Source organism: Chrysochloris asiatica, unplaced genomic scaffold (genome assembly GCF_000296735.1).
Source record: "Chrysochloris asiatica unplaced genomic scaffold, ChrAsi1.0 scaffold00037, whole genome shotgun sequence".
NCBI classification, from domain to species: Eukaryota; Metazoa; Chordata; class Mammalia; order Afrosoricida; family Chrysochloridae; genus Chrysochloris; species Chrysochloris asiatica.
Window position 1 is genome coordinate 696,051 of NW_006408555.1, and position 12,316 is coordinate 708,366.

The following is a 12,316-nucleotide window of genomic DNA, read 5'->3' on the forward strand; positions in this document are numbered from 1 at the left end:
TTGATATCCATTTTGATCTTGACTTTATTTTCTGTCTCTTTAATGACCTTTTGTTTTTTTCATGTGTGACAGGTTTAATGTCATCCCACAACACACTAGGGTTGTCTCTAGTCAGTAGTGTGTGATGCATCAAATCTGTTCTGGAGACGATTTCTGAACTTAGGTAGGAAATACTCAAGATCATACTTTCATGGAGTTTTCGTGGAGTTATTTTTAATTTTCTTCAATTTTAACCTGAACTTGCATACAAGTTACTTATGTTCTGATCCCAGTCAGCCCCTGGTCTTGTTCTGGCTGATGATACTGAGCTTTTCCATTGTCTCTTCCCACAGAGGTAGTCAATTTGATTCCTATGTATTCCATTCGGTGAGGCCCACATGTTGTTGTTGAGGGCCGTTGAGTCGGTTCCAACCCATAGCAACCCTGTATAAGATTTCCGAGGAGCATCTGATGAACTTGAACTGCTGACCTGGCTGTTGAAGCAACTTTGCAGTCCAGTGCATTAACCCAGAGCACCACCCCAGGACTCCCGTCCACGTGCATAGTTGCAATTTATGTTGGTGAAAAAAGGTATGTGCGGTAAGTCATTGATCTTAGAAAACTGTATCATACACTCTCCGGCATGGCATCACTAAGGTCATATTTTCACCAACCGATCCTGGTTATATGCTTAAGAACAACCCCAATTGCCATCCTATGCTTGCAACTTCAGTTCAACCTGAGCAAAGATGAGAACCGCAACAAGGAGAGAATTGGCAGACAGATGCCACCGTGCTGCCTTCTTCACGAGGGCAGAGACGCTCACTTGTATCTATTGATTCCTTTAATGGATAGGAAGAGAAGGCAACACAAGTCTGCAAATCTTTGCAGAGTAGCCAAAGGAGTGCAGAGAGTGGCTGGAGTCCTAGGAATCGATTGTAAGCTACGGACAGATTACAATCAACCAGGAAAGGAGAAATGGTGAACCAAACACTTTAAAAAGCTTGACCAAATTGTGCCAAGACATTCAGGAGAGCTGGCTCACTTTTATCTCCAGCAGCGCCCACAGGAATATTACAATGAAGTCCTTCTGAGGTAACGTATGGTAGACCTTGCCTATAGGCAGAGGACAATACAGACTAAGAAACTAACTCTTATGTTATTAATTTCAATCTAAGTTCAAGAGGCACTTCAGACCTACAGCTCTCGGTGTTACCCACTCCCAATACCAGGGAACCCTTCCATCCAGCCAGGGAGCTCTGTGCGGCAGTGTAGGGCAAGTACTAGACCAGTAACTGGAACGAAGGCAGTTCAAACCCTGCAGCTGTTCTCAAAACCCTTATACAGGGTCGCCATGAGTCAGAACGGATTGGACGGCACCAAAGAACACCACCACCCCCCAGCAGGAGCCATGGTTCTACTAAAAAGCTGGAAGGACGGAAACCCAGAAGGCCATCTAGCTGCTGTTTTCACATCACCACGACTGGGCAAGTCGAACTGGAATTAAAGAAACTTTATAACCAAGTTGAGTAGTAGCTCCAGAAAGCCAGCACAAACTGTACCAGGGCTCATACCTGCCTTCCCATGACTCTGCCCCATATTATTAGGGTCCTTGTAACTTTTATTTGATGGTTATCCTTTGTTCCCTGTATACTCAATTTAATTACTAAATTCACTGCATCACAGATTCAAAAAACCCAATTCCAAATGATTATGACTCAAGGATTCCAGCTCATTCCAACCAAGGAGACTTCTGAGCCTCCTCCTACTACTGCTCAGCTCCCTGCAAATATTTAGTGAGAACGCGTCAGACTACAGGAGTCCCGGCGTGGCGCTGTGGGTTAATGCATCAGACTGCAAAGCCGTTTGGATCACAAGGTTAGTGGTTCAAGCTCACCTTCTGCTCCTTGGAAACCCTACATGGGGTCGCTATGGGTCGGAATCGGTTCAACGACACTTACAACAACAACACGCCAGACAAGCAAGAGAACTCCCGTCGGCGCTATAGGATAAACACTTGACTGCTAACCACAAAGTTGATGGTTCAAACCCTCAGAAACTCTATATAGAGTTGCTATGCATCAGAACTGATTCAACAACACTTAACAACAACAACAGCCAATAGGAGTCCTGGTGTTGTGCTGTAGGCTAAGCACTGGACTGCTAACCGCACGGTCAGTGATTCACACCCAGCAGCCGCTCCCTCAGAAACCCTCTACAGGTCTCTGTGAGTCGGAACTGACTCGATGGCACTTTCAACAACCACACCAATAGGTCCCTACACTCCTGTACAACACGAAATAGCTTCAGGAACCCGAGCCCTCTGACTACAATACCCTTAACATTGTGGTAGTGAAGTACCGCTGAGAATCAGTTCTGACTCACAGTCTCTCCGTATAGGGAGGGAAGTCCCCTGCCCCAGGGGAATTAACAACAATAGGCAGGCCACTGACTAGAATATGGAAACCAACACTGTTCTTGAGCTACCTGCTTATCTTGTGAAAAATCCCTGTCATCTGAAAACTGGAGGGAGTCTGACACAAATAAGAATTACTGAGTCCATACCTCCCTTTATCCAAACCACGAGAAATTGTTTTTAGGGCATTAGTTAGAATCGAATCCTGAGAGATACACAGAAATGGAACTACTGGCTCTGAGACACCCCAGCACAAAACAAGTAAATCCTTGTCAGGAACAAAAATCACTGGATGTTGTTTACCAGGAGCTATCTGGACCCATTTCCAAAGTGCGGGGTCCAAGGACCACTTCTGGTCTAAGATCAAGCCTGCCCCTTTATAAATTAAGCATGTTTTCCCTCAAGTTCTTATAAATATGTACAACTTCCCAATGCATAGCATAGTATATAAGTCCCTTGGTCCTTTGTTCTGGAAGACAGTCTTTGGAGCACCATCTCCCAGTCTCCGTTATTTACTATTCTGTTCCCCTCCTCTGGGCTTGCATTATTCTTAATGAAAGTTTCCGAGGAAGCCCAATGCCCGTCAACAACATATGATCCACAGAGCTGGATGCGTCTGCATACCTCAGCAATATTGTGGGTTCAGTTCCAGACCCCCACAATAAAGCGAGTATCACAATCGAGCAAGTCACCTGAAGTGTTCGGTTTCTGAGTGCATATCAAAGTTACAGTATACTTTAGTGCGCAGACAATAACATCATGAAAAAGTTTATAGTATTGCGAAAAAGGCCAAGACGGAACGCAGAGACCGGAAGTGAGCACAGGTGTTGGAAACATGGTGCTGACAGACTTGATTCAGAGTTGGCCCAAGCTTCTATTTGTAAAAACACAATTTTGTACAAACACAGCTCTCTAAAGCTTGTTGGTGGTGTTTAGTGCCGGTGAGTAGGTTTCCACTCACAGAGACCCTGTAGAGGGTTTCTGAGGAGCGGCTAATGGGTTTGAACTGCCAACCTTGCAGCAAACACAGTAACACAAAAATCCCCACAAATGGTCTAGTAGGCAGCATCATACTAAATGAAGAAAAAACTGATGTTGGATTTCAGTTTACTTGGATCAATCAACACCCACAGACGTACTGGAAATCTACTGCAAAAGAATGACTGAAAGGGTTAAAAAGTGACTAAGGTGTGACCTTTCCAAATGGGAAATGGGGCAAGGGCCAGAGCTAACATTGGAGGGCGCACTTGGTGAGTGACTCCATCGCCCGGGACAGCGTCCTGCACCTACTGTTTTCTTTAGGTAGCAGTTCTCAGTGTGTGCTTGGGGGAGTTTCTCTGAGGGCTCACAGGGCGCCGTCCTTCTAGGGCATTCTGTACTCTCGAAGCTTCAGAGAATCCACACCATGTGATGTCATAGCAGGCTGACTCCAGGGGCAGAAGTGGGAAGCCAGATATTACAGAGATTCCCAAAGTGTACAGCGGGGACTCTGAGCCTCTCTATGAAATGGTTTTAAAAAACATAATCCCTTTGCATAAAAATATGTTACTTATGTTAACAAGTAATGAGTTTACGGTTGCTATTCGCAAATAAATATCTGTATTTAAATTTCTTAATTTCACTTTCCGATACAGTAATTATCAATAGCTGTAACCCACATCAACAAAGGTTCTTTGAGGATCTCAGTTTCTGGAGCGGAAGGGGATTTGCAGAGTAAGCCGTGTGTGAACGGCCACCCTGGTGCAGCAGCCTCGCCCCTGACAGCCACGATGTCTGTCAGACGAATACATAAACCAGCAGTAGGCGCACTCAGGGAGCACAGGACTGCACAAAACCAGTGGGTGAATCTCAGAGCTGAGCCCAGACAAGAGTCACCAAACCGGGTCTCATGCATACAGGCTTCATCATGGCCCCTAACTGACTTCAAAGAACATATGTCAAACTTTACAAATTAATATTTCAAATAGAGAAGTAAAAGAACATAGAAACCAATCACTGCTATCTAGTTGATTCTGACTCAGTGACCCTAGAGAACAGAGAAGAATGTTCCACAGGGTTTCCGAGACTGTACATTTCATGAAAGCAGAGGCTGGTGGGTTTAAACTGCCGACCTTTAGGTTAGTAGCTCAGTGCCTACTCTACAACACCAGAGGTTTAGAGCAACTCAAAACGTTGCTAAGGTTGACTTAAACAAATAGATCGCAAACGCTGGCTGTCCCATCGCTCATCAGACCACAAAAGGAATCCCATGAATTCCAACAATCATGAACCATACACAGACTCATCTCTGATCACAATGTAGTTAACACGTGATGTAAGGGAACTGAAAAGAAATTATACCCCCAAAAAACAAAACCATGAGGATTCAGGTAGAAACTTTCATACTCATTAGGAAATTGGGAGTGCGACTGGAAATTAAGCATTGTAGCCCTCAACAGTTTTATTACTAAGTAGGGAAAATGAAACGTTTAAATGAAAAACATCCAATTCAACTTTAAAAAACCTAAGGACGACATAAACACACACTTAGATAAAGTTGAAGACAGTAGGAATGTGTCGTTGATCAATTAATCCAAGAAATAGTTTCTAAAAAATAAAATACTAGCAAATACAATCCACTCAAGAAAGAATTCAATATGAACTTAGGTAAATCTTTGAGGAAATTTAAATAAAAGATTATTTTTTAGCACTGTAAAACACACATCTCAAAACAGCAATCAACAATGTGAGTCTACAGAAAACAAAGCTGTCTCAAGTGAGGGCTACCGGTCTCACTGAACTCCACTTTGATTTAATATTTTTCTGAAAGAAATAACTATTGAAATTAGACAAGAAGCAAGACACAAATTGTAGGATACATACATAACTGGAAAACAATGAAATAAAACTGTCACGGTAATGTGTCCAGAAATCAAAGTGACCCAAATGCACCAAAGTCAATAAAGTAAACGCAAAATAAAATAGCCAATTAGACCAATGCAACGCAAGTACAGGGCCCACACACAACTAGTAACGAAAGCAAACTACATGGGAAGCGACCGAAATGAAAAGATTCAACGTTAAAACCAAACCTACCTTGTTCTTGTATCGGGTGGGGAAAGGCAACGGTGTAAAGGGGTCTGTAGTTTCCACGCCCGTCCAAAGTAACGCTGAGGTGCGTCCTGCAGAATAATCCTCTATCTATCTGCAAAACTCTGAAAATGAATCAGAAGGGGATTTATGCACGACAATCACTCTGGCAATCACTCTGGCAGCCGGCGCTCCTCGCGGCCGCGCGGGTTTGTGCGGCCGAGTGCAGCGCGCCAGCCGGCCGCCAGGGGACAGTAACGCGCGGACGCCGAGCCAGGCGTCGGAGATTGTCGGGGACTGATATTGTCGACGGTTGTTGGGGGCCGTCGAGGGTTGTCAGAGACGGCAGAAGGTTGCCCAGGGCGTCGCGGGGTGCCCGGGGTATCCCTGGGTGCGCTCCCGCCCGCACCTGAGTAAGGAGAGGACGCAGCCCTTCCGCGAGCCTAGACGCCATGCTGGAGGGGCAGGGGCAGCAGAGCCCAGCCTCTCGCCTTCCAAGGGCGGCGGGCCGTGGAGGGCAGGCTCATGGGTGGCAGGGACGTACCTGGCCAGCGCGTCAGAACGGCTGCCCACCGCCGCTCGGGGCTCGGCGGACGAGGCCCGGCCTTCGGAGGACCACGCACCCGCAGCCTCCCTCCCCGCTGACTCCCAGCCCTCCGGGAGACCCTGAGCTCCGCCCACTCACTACGGCCCTGCGCTTGCTTGGACCCTCCGAGCTCCACTCCTGGCACGGTTCCCGCACCTCCGCGCCGGGTTCCCCCTCCCTCCACGCCCTCCGTGGCCCCTCCCCCAGCGGCCTGAACGCAGAGCGGACACCGGATCGAGCCCGAGACGCAGGCGCTGCGCGCAGCGGGCGGCTTCGGACGGGTCCGGCGCCGGCTGGCGGTGGCCTCGTGGCTGCCCAGAGTGGTACTAGGGCTGGCACTGAGCTCGGAGTCAATGCTTACGGCGCGACCCGCGCACCATTGCCGTCCGGATCCTGAGCTCCTGCCTCCCGCCCTGCGTGCCCTGGACGGGCCGGCGTTACTTCGTGCCAGCGTGCCGCGGATCGGAGCTGAGCGCGCATGGAGCCCCTGCCTGCTGCTGTACTACCCCGAGGCCGGCGCCCCAAGTCCGAGTGCGGCGTCCGAGCCCAACGGCACGCAGCCTTGCACGCGCGGCTGGGAGTATAAACTGCCCGCCACTGGCTTGCTGCACAATCTGGTCACACAGGTGCGCCCGCCTCCGCCGCGAGGATCAGGATCGGGGTGGGGAGGACAGGGTTGGAATGGGAGTCGGGGCTGCCCTTGGTCTAGTGGGGCGCTCACTTTTGAGCTGATCTCCCCTTCTGGGCTAATGACTGCGGAATGGGGCATCCTGGCCCCTCTTGGCATGAGCTTGAACAGATGTCGGTCGAGTACCCTGGGGAGGCCACAGCCCCAGGCTCCCAGTCTGAACCCAGAGGCTCAGGGTTTTGAGGTGGTTGGGCCTTGATGACAGAACCAGAGGTCAAGAACTGTGTCCTGGAAATCACTTCTGCACCACAAACATCTTGACAAATGTTATGGCTTTGAGCCGCAAATGTAGGTGTCTGGATGCCATTCCAAGACAGGAAGGAGAACGAGGGATGGACAGAACAGCAGCTGGGCAGCTGGGGACTCCAGGCGCCTCTTCCTGCCTGCCTCCTTGAACAGTCCTCACCCCTCACCTCACCCCACCCACCCCTGGATAGGTTGCCACATCCTATGTCTGCCTGGGGCTGTGAAACTTGCCAAGTGTCTGCCCTGGCCTGGCCCTTTGTCACCTTTACTGTGCCTCCCACCGGGGCACGAATTCATGGATGCCCACTGGCTTTCAGAAATTACCTCATTGTAAAGCAGAAACTAGCCTCACACACCAAATTCAGTTTGGTAAGAAGAGAAAGGAACTCAGAAAAGTGGAGGCAGAAGGAGAGAAAAAGTCAAGGGCCTGTGCTGGGAAAAGCCCTTGAGCACACCTTCTAGTAGGCTCAGGAGTCCCTCTGGAAACGGATCCAGGGGGGCAGGATAGGGAGTGTTGTTGGGGCAGGTGGGTGCAGAGCTGGATCTGATGCCTGGCTTAGACTTGACTCACAGGGAGCTGGGGGAGAAACTCACTCATCGGCCCCCCTCACCAGTTCTGGGACTGCATTCAGGATTTCCTGTGGTCTCCAGATGATGACCACCCCACTGAGTGATCTTGACCAAACCTCTCCCTTGCTCCATGACTCAGTTTCCCTTTCTCTGCAAGGAGGGGTTGGAGCAGGATAGGCTATCTAGGGTCCCTTCTAGCCAGAGATTCTGATCTTCCTCACAACTCTCCATCCCCAGCACAAGGGAAGGGGAGGGTCCTGGTCCTCAGAAGGGCAGGTGACAGGTGACCTGTGTTCCCTACAGTGGGAGCTTGTGTGTGACGATGGCTGGGAGGTGCCTCTGGAGCAGATAAGTCACTTGCTGGGCTGGCTGCTGGGCTCTGTCGTCCTGGGGATGGGCTGTGACCGGTGAGCCACTGTCCCTGTCCTGGGGAAGGGGCAATGTTGGGGTCTACCTCAGCCCTGCACTGGGGCTCCCCTAACCACAGCCACCTGGACCTCCAGATTTGGCCGCCGAACTGTATTTCTCAGCTCACTGGTGCTGGCCACAGGGCTAGGTGCCGGCGAGGCCTTGGCCACCAGCTTTCCTGCCCTTCTGGCCCTACGGCTGCTCCATGGGGGGGCCCTGGCAGGGGCCTTCCTGGCCCTCTATGTAGCACGTGAGTAAAGGAAGTGTCCTCCCCAAGGAGAAGGCCTGATGGGGTATACAGCTCCCGGGAGGGGAGGAGAGGGAGTCCTCCAGTGTCCAGCTCCCCAGGGGCTCCACCTCAGTTGTCTGTCTGTCCCAGGCCTAGAATTGTGTGACCCCCCCACACCGCCTGGTGTTCTCTGTGGGTGCCAGCCTCTTCTCAGTGGTGGGCACTGTGCTGATGCACGGCCTGGCCACGCTGGCTCAGGACTGGCACATTCTCCAGGGGCTGAGTGCCCTGCTAACAGGCAGCCTGCTGCTGGTTTGGGGGTAAGTGTGCTGGGAACTGGAACAGTCTGGCCCACCTTTCTGGGGAAGTTGAGGGAGGGAGGCGCCTGGGGCCATGACCATACCGGTTCCAACAGATTTCCAGCCCTATTCCCAGAGTCAGCCTCCTGGCTGCTGGCCACCGGGCAACTGACCCAAGCCAAGAAGATACTGTGGCACTTGGCAGGGGCCAATGGCATGGACCCCAAAGATGAGGAGAATTCCCTAACTACAGGTAGGGAACGGGCCTGGGGGGCAGGCAGCCTGACACCTGAGACTGGGGGAGAGGACTGGAGCCCGGGGCCTGCTCTACCCTCATCCCTTCCCCTTTCCTCCTGTGCCCACATGGCCCAGAGCTGGACCTGCTGTCCGCAGGGAGCCCCCAGCCACGGTACCACTCGCTCCTGGACATTCTGCACACCCAGATTACCTGGAGAAACGGCCTCATCCTGGGCTTCAGTTCGTGAGGAGGGGGCAGGGTGAGGGTGGGCTGGGGGTCTGTGCTCTCCTCTACAGGGTTAGGGGTGGGAATGTGGACCCTAACGCCCCTGGGTTCTGGCTGGCCCCATAGCTTTGTGTCCCTCCAGGTTGATTGGTGGGGGCATCCGAGCCAGTTTCCTCCATGACCTGAGCCCCCCCCAGGGGTCACCCTCCTATTTGTCCTACTTCCTGGTGGCCGGTCTGGATACGGCAGCCTTTGTCACCCTGCTACTGACTGTAGAATGCTGGGCATGTTGGCCACCAGCCTAGTGACCCTGCTGCTTCTCGCTGGGACCCAGTGTGAGTCCTCTTGTAAGTGGAGTGCGGGCTGTCCACGCCAGTATACAGAGGGGTGACCAGCCCCACGTGGGACGCAGTGGTGGCACCAAAGGGCTCTCTTTTCCCCACCCACCTCCTGCTCACACACCTAGGAAAACCAAGGCCCAAACACGGGGACCAAGAGGACCCTACTTAGAGGGCTGAATGCAGGGACCCTGTGAACCGGGGGCAACAGGAACCTTGAAGCAGGTCTGACAGACCAAGGATCAGGTGGGGGGGCCCATGACAGGTGAGGACTATGGCTGGTGGAATCTGGGATACAATGGGGGCCTTGAGGGGTGGGACATGAGGCTCAGTCACATTTGTGGGTTAGCAGAAAGGAGTAGCCTGAGGGTCAGGCAGGACACCTAGACCAGCTCAGACACAGCATCCACTTCAGAAGTGCTCAAGACCATGGGACGGCTGTCCAGGCAAGAGAGCCCCGTGTGAGGCAGGCCCCAATTCAGAGTCAGGAAAGCGTACCTAGAGCCCGAGCCCTGAGCAGCCGGAACCTTCTCCTTCCCCTAGACCTGCCCCACTGGACCACGCTGCTACTCTCTTATCTGGGGCTCTTGGCCTCCCAGGCCGTGTCCACACTCAGCAGCCTGTTTGCTGCCGAGGTCTTCCTCACCGTCACCAGGTGAGCACCCAGAGGTCTATGGAGGGCTGCATGAAGGTGGGGGGGTAGCACAGCAGAGATGCTACCGACAGAGGGAGGGAGGGTAGAATATGGGGGAAGTTCATTTTCTACTTTCCTAACACAAAGAACAAAACTCATTCAAGGGTAAAGAGCAGTTCTCTCCAAAAACTCATTTTTCTGTTGCACCATCCAACCTGTTACTACTGAAGGCTGGCCCCTTCCTCGGAGCAGACTCAGGCAGCCTTCCACTGAACTCTCTCCACAGGGGCGCAGGCCTGGGTTTAGTGCTGGGCACCGGCTTCCTGGGCCAGGCGGCCGTACCCCTGGCCGATATGCATGCCCGGCTCGCCTTCTTCCTCCACCATGTGGTCTTTGCTGCTTTTGCGGTCCTGGCCCTGCTCTGTATCCTGTTGCTGCCTGAGAGCCGAGGCCGCACGCTGCCCCAGACGCTGCAAGACGCAGAAGGCTTCCGCCGCAGCCCCCTATCCCGGGCCCTCTGCCCCCGCCACCAGGACCACCTGCCCCTGCTGAGGCCCTCCAGCCTGTACTAGGCCGACCACACCCACCCAGTGCACTGCTCCTGACTTGTCAGCCCGTTTTTGCCAGGAGAAGGGGACAGCAGTCAGCGCCCTGGGCACGGCTGAGTGCCCGGTGCAGGTCTGGAAGGGGAACTTCTGAGACCTACAGTCTGCTGTAGGAACCAAGACGGTGCAAGGCCCCCCCAGGCCCCATGGTCTGCTCCCTGAGTCACAGCCATCAGTGTGAAGGATAAAGGGAAACCTTGCAACTTGGCGCCCTGGCCCAGCTCTTTGCTCAGGCCCCAGGCAGGAGGGGTTTGTCCCATGAGCCCCAGGGTCATCTGCCCACCCTGACTAGTCTATCCCAGAACCCAGAACCAGGGGGGCTGCCTCCCCAAAGGATGGGGCTGAGGTTCTGCATAGCCCCGCCTTGGTCCCCCCACCTGGGAAGCCAGGCACCTCTGGTTCCATATCCACACTGCAGACACTCTCACCGCTGCCAACAAGTCCGCTCCTAGCATCTTTTAATTCACATCTGCTACAGAGGCTGCTTTTATACAGAGAGGGGCTCCAGGACCACAGGGATAGCAGTGAGGCTGTGCTGACCCCACCTGGGATGAGGGACAGTGCCTCTGGCCACCGTCTCCTTGCTTCTGCTGTCCAGAGTCCCCTGGGAGAATGCAATACTAGGGGGAGGTCTAGCACCCTTTAGCCACCTCCACCTGGTGTCCCATTTGCCTCATCAACCAGCTTTCAGTGATGACCATCAGTGTGCAGGCAGCGACCGCAGCAGAAAACACCTGCTTTCGGTGGCCCAGCCAGGGTAGCTGGGCCTAGGCGGCAGGGCCCCACCCTGCTCCAACAGACACGGTCCCTCACTGGTGCCCGTACATGTCTGCCAGCCGAGCGAAGCGGGGCCCCCAGTCCCTGAGGTAGTCGTAGTCCTGGTCCTCGTCCCCTAGGCTGGACAGGATGGAGCTCAGCGTCCCCGCTACGGAGCCATCTCCCTCGTAGTCGTAGATAAGGGCCGTGTCATAGGGCGGCACACTGGGGTCACCATCGGCAGCCTCCAAGCCCTGTAGGGGGCCCGTGGAGACTCAGGGCCCACCAGTGGAGGCCCATCCTCCCAAGCTGGGAGACTCGAGGCCAGCAGACACCCTGTCTTCCCAACCTACAGCTACTCGGCCAACATGGGGCCCTTCTCGAAAAGGTTCCTGCCCTGGTGGAGCAGCGGGAGACACGGCAGCAGAGGCCATGCGTGTGGACGATAGGGTCACTAGAACCGGGGCTCGGACCCACTGCCCTTCCCTTCCCAGGGGCTCCTTCATGAGCCTATCCCTAAGTCCTAACTCCCTACCACCATCGCTCCCTGATGGGACGAGGCAGGTTACCCACTGCCCTCAACCCCCCATTTTGCCTTCCTCTCTGGTCAAGGGATTCTGTCTTCCGGTCAAAGCCACACCCTCCCGCCACTGAAGCCGGAAACCAAGGCCTTTCAGCAAGATCCGCCCCTTCCGCCATTTAAAACTTCCTCCCTTCTCCGCACTGGATTGTCCCCAGCTGCATATTATCAGCCCCATTTGTCCCGCACCCTCCAGAACACATATGTGCTGGCCCTTGAGGGTGGCTGGTGAGGCCGTGTGCACCCCTGGTGCTCCCCAAAAATGATTCCCAAGCTTTGGGACCCTCCCAGGTAGGCGACCATCATTATCGCAGCACCCAAAATGGTCAGTTTAGAATGAACTGGAAACAAGTTCAACAACCCCCACGACACGCCAGAGGCCCGTGGGGGAGGGGGGTGTTATGTGGATGCAAGAGCCAAACTTAAGTCAGCACGGGGGGGGGGGGGGGG

General features: G+C 53.4%; 2 protein-coding genes across 2 annotated transcripts in view; one reads left to right on the plus strand and one right to left on the minus strand.

Annotated features, from left to right (window-relative positions):
• The first annotated feature begins 5,916 nt into the window (after window positions 1-5,916).
• Window positions 5,917-10,530, plus strand: SLC22A31 (solute carrier family 22, member 31). The gene is given in 12 exon segments (XM_006860265.1): window positions 5,917-6,153; window positions 6,272-6,586; window positions 7,798-7,961; window positions 8,058-8,212; window positions 8,342-8,358; window positions 8,360-8,511; window positions 8,607-8,743; window positions 8,863-8,971; window positions 9,096-9,232; window positions 9,235-9,288; window positions 9,835-9,946; window positions 10,212-10,530. Coding segments are annotated over 12 exon segments (1,908 nt in total).
• An 809-nt stretch (window positions 10,531-11,339) lies between these two features.
• CDH15 (cadherin 15, type 1, M-cadherin (myotubule)) overlaps window positions 11,340-12,316 on the minus strand; it is a 13,794-nt gene continuing 12,817 nt past the window's right edge. The window contains exon 14 of the mRNA XM_006860103.1: window positions 11,340-11,540. Coding sequence (XP_006860165.1) covers window positions 11,340-11,540 — 201 coding nt within the window. The remainder of the gene's footprint in view (window positions 11,541-12,316) is intronic.